At 36.1% G+C, this 9,503-nt stretch overlaps 1 protein-coding gene across 1 annotated transcript; it reads right to left on the bottom strand.

The window, feature by feature from the left end:
- Positions 1 to 662: 662 nt before the first annotated feature.
- LOC18096578 (uncharacterized membrane protein At1g75140) lies at positions 663 to 3,047 on the bottom strand. Its single transcript, XM_024595736.2, has one exon. It carries the CDS (start codon positions 2,810 to 2,812, stop codon positions 845 to 847), a length of 1,968 nt encoding a protein of 655 aa, XP_024451504.1. The 5' UTR covers positions 2,813 to 3,047; the 3' UTR covers positions 663 to 844.
- Between the last annotated feature and the right edge of the window lie 6,456 nt (positions 3,048 to 9,503).

The raw sequence follows: 9,503 nt of genomic DNA, 5'->3' as shown, positions 1-9,503 counted from the left end.
TTAATTTGAAAAAAAATTTTGACCCGCAACAAAACACGAGTCAAGTATCTAGTATTTTATAATTATCCGTGAGTTTTTTTGTTACAATTTTTTTTAATTTGTTTTACCTGAAAATTTATTAAATTAATATTTTTAGATGATTTTAATGTACTGGTATCAAAATTAAAAAAAAATCTAAACAAAATATTATATTGATTATTTTCTATTAAAAAAAAACTTACATCGCAATATCAAATATATAAATAGGAATGTTTTCATCAAAGATAACATTAGAATTGATGTTTTCTAAAATAATTATTAAAATAAAAACTAAATGTTTTTTTTCTTAAACAACAACTAAAAGTACAGTGTTTGAGGACCAACAAACTCCAACTCGCATTCCTCTTAAGATTGTGGATGTGATATGTTTTCAAATCCAAATCAGGTTGCTCGACAGTTGTATCAAATTTGAAGGGTTTAATACGTGATTGTTGCTGTGATTTAAACTATCTTTTAAAGATTTTTTTTATTTAAAAATATATTAAAAAACATCAATTTAATATTTAATATTTTATCAAGCTATCCACACTTTTAAAACACAGTTTAAAGCTCACAAACAAACAGTGCTTAATCTTTAATCTTGTGCTGGGGGGCAAGTTAGATCAGGTAAAGACTAGTCTCAATGACATGGGAATAACATCTTATCCATTATTATTAACCTTGTGCGAGTGCGACTACAGGCTAATTAAGTTACAACACTGAAGGCTCAAACGGCGCTGGTAATGCAGAAGAACAGTCCAAGGACGAATCTAAAAAGAATACCAACACCACAAGTTGGAATGTTACAGCAAATTTATCCTGTAACTCAATTGCTATCATCCACAACTTGATTGTTTGCATATAGATTCTCCCTTCTTTTAGGGTAACCTGTAGATTCCAGGGCTGGACCCCTAAATTTTAGCTCTGAAGATGCTCTGTAATTGGGATCAACAGAAGTAGGTCTAGCATTGGCATCAGCAGAACTCGGCCTGAAGGAACTGGTTGCTCCCCCGGGGTATCGAGAAGGAGAAGGATACCTCCTTGATGGAGGTCTCAATCCACTAGCCCTTAAGTCCATCATATCACTACTTCTTGAAGACGAATCTACAAATGACCTGTCTGCAGAGGCCGACGACCCTAATGGAGCTCCAGTTGTAGCAGATGTGGAGCTAAAAGGATCGTCAGGCCCCCACGATGTAAGTGCTTCCTTCTTCTTGGCAAAGAATTGCCATGCTCCAAACAGAAAGAGTATGAAGAACAACACGGGACTTGTCCATAGCATTGTGTTGAATTCTCCTTTAAATATTGGAAGGTTAGAACGATACATTCCCACATACCCACTCCCGAGGCCAAGAACAAGAAGTTTTTCACGGTCACTCGCAATTAATGGTATGACCCTTCTTCTCTCGATGTTTGCATCTGCAGACTGATAATTCAGAAATGACGATTTGATCTCATCCAGAAGAGCAGAGAAGAGAAGGCGAGGCCCCCCAACCCTAACATAATGCTGAGATGAAACATTGTACACAAAAACCTTCTCTTCGTTAACAACAAACAAGTAGCCCTTAATCGATTGTAAGGCAAGAGGTCCATCCATGTCGAATTTTCTCTTGGATCTGACCCTGCATTTGAAGTTCATTATATCCCCTAACAACAATACATTAATCAAATCCCCACCTGATGTAAATCCATATGCTTTAGACCGTTCAGTGGCGTCAAAAACATAATTCCGAGCAAGAGTTTGGTTCAAACCTTCACATTCAGATTCTCTGACTTTCATGCTCCTCAAATCTATTGACCCTGCACCACTTTCTGTCAAAAACAAAAGCCTTTGCTTCAAGAATGCAAGTGGTCTACTTGTGGGAATAGCAGAACCATGAACAGTCCCATTTTCCCTAAAAACCCTAATCACCCCACTAACATCCGATGACAAGATATACCTTGATCTGCCGACATGATGCACTTCCAAGATACTTATAGGTGAACCTTGTTCCCCATTCTCAAGGAACGCAAACTTACCAACATTTTCCATAGAAATTGTGCTCCAATCCTCCCCGTTCGACACATCACGAAGTTTATGCACCAAAACTGCCCCATTCTGATGCCCTGTTACCACAGTACTCTCATTCCTATAAGCCGATAAATACGAAACCATAGCTGTAATTGGTGAAGAAGACATTGTGTAAAACTCAACCACAACATCCCCATTCCTTAAAAACACATAAACCCTCCCTCTATCATCACCAACAGCTACATACTTGCTAAGCCCCTCGTAATCTCTAAATGGCAAAACATGGATACAAGTTGCATCAGAATCTAATTTCACAGCAGACACGAATTGAAACCTCTCTGACCAAAATGGACTGTACTTTGTAACTGAAACAGCCCCCACTCTCTCTCCATCTCTAGTCTTGGCCTCTAATCCCTCTTCTTCAACTTTTTGAACCAATCTCTTACCATCAAAACTTCCCTGATTAACCCTTTCTGGCTCTTGATTCTGTTCTCTATCAACAGATGCTACTTTTGGTAACTCAGATAATTTAGGCTCTAATTTAGCAACTATTTCACTGAGGTTCCTCACTAGTTGTTCAAGTTTATTTAATAAAACTTCTTGTTGATTAAGCTCAATTCTAGAGTCAGTCTCGCGTTCACGATAAGGAGCATAGTGGATATCATGCTCGAGCTCTTGTTGGGTTGAGACGGAGCTAGAGTCTGCCAAAATTCTAGACGGGGAACAAGAAATGAAAAGCAAATAGAGGAAAAAGAACAACTTGCCTTGGTGGGTATTTGCCATTGAAGAAGCTTGACAAAGTTGTGTATCAGTGTGTTGCTGTTGACATATTTTGTACAGTGGAATTGCAGATCTTTGGTGTCTGGATCTAAATATTGTAGGGAAGTTAGCTGGAATCTATGCTAGTTTTGCTAAATCTAAGGTGCGAGACATAAGATATTTCGGATCAGAAGATGGTTTTTTTTTTAGGTTATTCTTGACTTGTAGCATCCACGACCTTGTTAGCTGATTTCTAGCTAAATTATCAACATTAAAAACAAAATTAAAAGAAAAGCACTTCTCTTTCTTTTCTTTTCTTTTCTTTTCTTTTTCTTTTTCTTTTTCTTTTCTTTTTTTCAAGTCAATGCTTTTTTTATTTTTTTATTTAACATTAAATTTATTTTTATGAGGTTATCATGCTCTCTCAATTGGATCACGAGTTTAATGAATTAATCCGATTAACTTGGGTTTTTTTTCTTTTCTTAATTATTTTTTAAAAAATATATATATATTCTTTAATATTGGATTAATTGAAAATTAGGTCTTATAATTTGTTATTTTGACCTCAACAACGAGAACAGTGCTTAACGGATTAACTCGAGTTGAATCAGGTTTTTATATCCTTTTTTTAATTGATTTTTTTTCAATTCCATCATTCATATTGAGTTGGTTGGAAATTGAGCTTCATAATCTGTTTTGTTTAACTTTATGTAGGGATATTTTGGTCTCATGATTAGGATTGCAAGTTTTGATATTTTAATCCTGGTTAAATCGGGTTAATTTTAAAATTTTAATTTATAAAAGGTTATCTCAACCTCATGATCCGGGTCACGGGTCCTTCAACACTGGATTTGTTTTTTATTGGATTATCCATGTATCATGACTCGGGTCACAAGTTTGACGGGTTAACCAAATTGACTCGGTTTTTAAATTAACTTTTTTTTCTCAATCTCATCATTTAATATTGTGTTTGATCATGAATTATGTTTCATGATTTATTTTAGTTTGTTTTTTATTAGGTTATCTCGACCTCATGAGTTGGAAATAATATTTAACAGATTAATCCAAGTTGACTTGGCTTATTTTTTATGTCATTTTTTTAATTAAAATTTTTTTATAGATTTCATCGTTTAACATTGGGTACGACATGGTCGATTAAGAATTGAACTTCATAATTTGTTTTGATTTGCTCTCTATAAGGTTATCTCAATCTTATGACCAAAGTTACGTATTTGGCAGGTTAACCCGGGTTGAATCAAGTTATTTTTTTATTTTTTTCTATGAGGTTATCTCGGTCTCATGACCTAGATCACATGTTTGGCGGATTTACTCAGGTTATTTTTTAATATATTTTTTTAATCTCATCCTTCAACATTGGGCTAATTAGAAATTAAACTTTGTAATTTATTTCGATTGTTTTCTATAGGGTTATCTTGATCTTATGACCCGGATTGTGGGTTTGACAGGTTAGCTCATGTCACTTTTTTAGATTCGTTATGTAATTGATTTTTTTTAATTTATTCTTCCAACATTGGGTTAATCGAGAATAAAGTTTAATAATTTATTTTGATTTGTTGCCTGTTAAAAACTACAACACCAGTCATGCAAAATTATTGGCCAAGTCAGCTCCATTTCCCGGTTCTTCTGCAGATTGTTTAGTTCCAATATTGCTTTGCTATTCTTAGAAGTTTGTTTAGGATTTCATGGCTAAAATAATGAATGTAACCGTTAGCTCCTAGTTTTATGTAACTGACTTGCCTATATAAGGCAACTTAGCTCTGCAAAATAAATATCATCATGTTCTCTGTTTTTCCAACTTCTCTTATTTTATTCAACAGTTTGGTATCAGAGCCTCACAATCGTGGGCATTGTATTCTTGTGTCTTTTCTTTCTTCTGTCTGTAAAATGGGTGATCTGCAAATTATTGGCGGAATTAAAAAACTCAACCATACTAACTACAACACTTGGTCTACATGTATGATGTCCTACATGCAAGGTCAAGATTTGTGGGAGGTTGTTAACGAAAGTGAAACTTTACAACCAGAAGCAGAAGACACAAATGGTACGTTGAGGAAGTGGAAGATAAAAGTGGGCAAAGCATTATTCGCTTTGAAGACAACAATTGACGATGATATGCTGGAGCATATAAGGGATGTCAAAACTCCCAAAGAAGCTTGGGATACATTTGCCAAGCTATTCTCCAAGAAGAATGATACAAGACTCCAATTACTTGAAAGTGAGTTATTATCAATAACTCAACGCAATATGACAGTTGCTCAGTATTTTCACAAAGTGAAGTCATTATGCCATGAAATTTCTGAGTTGGATCCACAAGCTCCCATTCAGGAAACCAGGATGAAAAGAATTGTTATTCATGGTTTGAGATCTGAATACAGGGGTTTCATTACTGTAGTACAAGGATGGGAAAATCAACCATCACTTGTTGAGTTTGAAAATTTGCTTGCTGGTTAAGAAGCTTTAGCTAAGTAAATGGGAGGAGCCTCACTACGGAGTGAAGAGGAAGCACTCTACGTCCACAAAGGCAGTGGGAACTTTAAACAGTATGGAAATGGTGGATTTAGAAGGCATAATGACAAGATGAAGAATTATCAAGGTGCAGGAAGTAGTCATGCAATGGGAGGCTGGAAAAATCAGAGTAACAATAAGAAATTTGAAGGAAAATGTTACAATTGCAGAAAGAAGGGTTATATGGCAAAATTTTATACGTTGCAGGCAAAGTTCATGGAGAGTAATGTTGTTACTTTTAAAATTGAAGATGAATGGGATGTTGAGGCATTATTTGTTACAGAAAAAAAAAAGATGAGCTAGCCCTTACAGCAATACTATCTGATCAAATTGAGTATGATGAGCCTGCCCTTACAGCAACATTGTCTGATCAAATCGACTATGAGAAAGATTGGATAGTTGATTCCGGTTGCTCCAATCATATGACTGGAGATAAAGAGAAGCTGCAAAACTTGACAGAATACAAGGGAAATCGTGTAGTAGTAACAGCCAACAACTCAAAATTATCAATAGCTCATGTTGGTAATACAATGGTCTCTAACCATTACAGTGATAATGACGTATCACTTCAAAAAGTCTACCATGTTCTAGGTATGAAGAAAAACCTTCTTTCTGTATCACAATTAACATCTTCAGGGCATTTTGTTTTGTTTGGTCCACAAGATGTGAGAGTTTATCACAGTCTTGAGATTGCAGAAGAACCATTGATGAAGGGGCAGAGATTAGAGTCAGTCTATGTAATGTCTGCAGAAACTGCATACATAGATAAGACCAGAAAGAACGAGACAGCAGACTTATGGCATTTACATTTAAGTCATATTAGCTATTCTAAGCTAGCTGTAATGATGAAGAAGTCGATGTTGAAGGGACTTCCTCAACTTGAAGTAAGAACAGACACAGTGTGTGCAGGATGTCAGTATGGGAAAGCTCATCAGTTGCCGTATGAAGAGTCCAAGTTTAAAGCCAAGAAACCACTGGAATTAGTCCATTCCGATGTTTTTGGACCTGTGAAGCAAGCTTCTATTAGTGGAATGCGATACATGGTGACTTTTATTGATGATTTTTCACGGTATGTGTGGGTTTATTTTCAGAAAGAGAAATCTGAAACCTTCTCAAAATTCCAAGAGTTCAAGAGTGCAGCAGAAGCAGAGATTGGTGAAAAAATTCGTTCTTTACGCACAAACAATGGGGGAGAGTACACATCCGATGAATTCTCTAATTATCTACTGGAACATCGAATACATCATCAATTCACATGTGCCAACACTCCATAACAGAATGGTGTCGCGGAAAGAAAAAACAGACACCTCACAGAACTCTGTCGCAGTATGCTCCATGCAAAGAATATTTGAGGACGTTTTTGGGCAGAAACAATGAAAACTGCTGCTTATGTGATCAACAGGCTTCCTCAGCAACGGTTATGTTTCCTTTCACCCTTTGAAAAAATATGAAACATGAAACCTGCAGTCAGTTATTTTCGTGTTTTTGGATGTGTATGCTATGTGTTTATTCCTGATCATAACGTCTCCTAAATGTTGTGATCCTTTAACTGGGAAGTGCTACACATCACGTAATATGGTGTTTGATGAAGCATCCTCATGGTGGACCTCAGAAAAGGAGACGTTACCAGATTCAGATTCTTTGCAGTCTGCCCAGCTTCAACTGGATTTAGGAGCAGGAGAAGTTTCAGATGATGACACAGCACAACGTCCATGGCGAACAGGTGTGTATGAACAACCAAGTGAAGAAGGAGAAGGAGAGCCTAGCAGAACAGTTGAACCAAGACGATCAACAAGAATTAAAAGGCCAAATCCTAAATATGTTAATGCTGCTATAACAGAAGAAGAAGACGCAACAGAGCCGGAGACATTTGAAGAAGCACAGCTCAGTTTGGAATGGAATAAAGCCATGGAAGAGGAATTTGCTGCCTTAGAACGAAACCAGACTTGGGAGCTTGTACCGAAACCAAGAGATGTGAAGCCTATTTCTTGCAAATGGGTTTACAAACTAAAACATCGCATATATGGATTAATTGAAAGATATAAAGCACGTCTGGTAGCTCGAGGTTTCTCTCAACAGTATGGACTGGATTATGATGAAACGTTTAGTCCAGTTACAAAAATTACAACTGTCAGAGTCTTCCTTGCACTTGCAGCTAATAAAGGTTGGAATCTGTGGCAAATGGATGTGAAGAATGCGTTCTTACATGGAGAATTGGATCGAGAAATTTACATGAGCCAACCAATGGGATTTCAAAATCAAGACCATCCTGAATATGTCTATAAGTTACGAAAGGCGCTCTATGGATTAAAACAAGCACCAAGAGCCTGGTATGGTAAAATTGCTGAATTTCTAACTTATAGTGGCTATTCAGTGACATCTGCAGATTGTAGTGTGTGTGTCAAATCAGTTAACACAAAGCTAGCTAATGTGCTAGTATATGTTGATGACTTAATCATAACAGGAGATTGTGAAGAAGAAATTTTCCTGATAAAGCAAAATTTGTCAGTTCGTTTTCAAATGAAAAAGCTCGGGCAACTCAAGCATTTTCTTGGTCTAGAGATTGATTATACTCATGAAGGGCTAGTTCTTCATCAGAAAAGATATTCCAGCGACTTATTGAAGAAGTTTGGAATGGTTAATTGCAAACCAATCTCGACACCAATGGAAGCAAATGCAAAAGTTTGTGCTCTCGAAGGGAAGGATTTAGAAGATGCAACAATGTATCGATAATTGGTAGGCAGTTTGATTTACTTAACTTTAAGTAGACCAGATATTTATCATGCAGTAGGTGTGATGAGTCGATACATGCAAAATCTAAAGAAACTTCATTTAGAAGCAGTTCGGTGAATTTTACGATATGTGAAAGGCACACTCGATTATGGCATTCTGTATAAGAAAGATGAAGACTGCAACCTAGTTGGTTTTTGTGATGCTGACTATGCAGGTGATCATGATACTCGACGCTCAACTACCGGGTATGTCTTTATGCTTGGATGGGGAGCAATCTCTTGGTGCAGCAAAAGACAACCAACTGTGTCTTTATCAACAACTGAAGCAGAATACCGAGCTTCAGCAATGGCAGCATAAGAGAGTACTTGGCTCATACGATTATTGAAGGATCTATGTCAACCAATAAAGGTAGCAGTTACATTGTATTGTGATAATCAATCAGCAATACGTTTGGCTGAAAATCCATTTTTCATGCAAGAACTAAGCACATAGAAGTGCATTATCATTTTATTAGAGAGAAGGTTCTGCAAGAAGAAATTGAGTTGAAACATGTTAACACAAAAGATCAAGTTGCAAATTTGTTTACAAAAAGCTTGAGTGGCAACAAGTTTGAAAGCTTTTGTCATCAGCTCGGAATGGTTAACAGAAAAGACGCTGGTGTTAAGAGGGGATGTTAAAAACTACAACACCAGTCATGCAAAATTATTGGCCAAGTCAGCTCCATTTCCCGGTTCTTCTGCAGATTGTTTAGTTCTAATATTGCTTTGCTATTCTTAGAAGTTTGTTTAGGATTTCATGGCTAAAATAATGAATGTAACCGTTAGCTCCTAGTTTTATGTAACTGACTTGCCCATATAAGGCAACTTAGCTCTGTAAAATAAATATCATCTTGTTCTTTGTTTTTCCAACTTCTCTCATTTTATTCAACATTGCCTTCATAATTTATTTTGATTTGTTTTCTATGTGGTTAGCATCCTATAACCATGACCAGCTAAAGATCAGTGCTATCTCACGAATTGGATTCGAACTAATCAAGCTACCTGCCCTTTAGTAGATCGTAAGGGGGTCTGTCGTCCTCCTCATTATAGTCCTCCTAAAAGAAATAGCATTTCGTCGAAATATATCTTGTCTTTTCACGTTAGTAGTCCTATGCATAGTCAGTACTATAGCCCCAATCATGGCTACCTAGGTAGCAAACTTGATATGTTAACCCGAGTTAATCTAAGTGAATCTACCATGTTGTTATCTTAATATTAAAAAAAATTCATCTTGAAATTTTTTTGAATCAAACTACATTTTTACAAGTAATCTGAGTTGTTTTTTGACAAGCAAGATTAACTATATCACATCCGGTCAACCCGCACACAATTTAAATATTTTTTCTACTATAAAATAAATATTAGCAACATCTAAAAAAATTTACATTAAATTTTTGTTTTATAAAACCCGTAACATA

Source organism: Populus trichocarpa, chromosome 2 (assembly GCF_000002775.5).
Source record: "Populus trichocarpa isolate Nisqually-1 chromosome 2, P.trichocarpa_v4.1, whole genome shotgun sequence".
In the NCBI taxonomy this organism is placed as follows: Eukaryota; Viridiplantae; Streptophyta; class Magnoliopsida; order Malpighiales; family Salicaceae; genus Populus; species Populus trichocarpa.
Note: the sequence above shows the minus strand (reverse complement) of the source record. Positions and strands in the feature narration are given on the sequence as shown.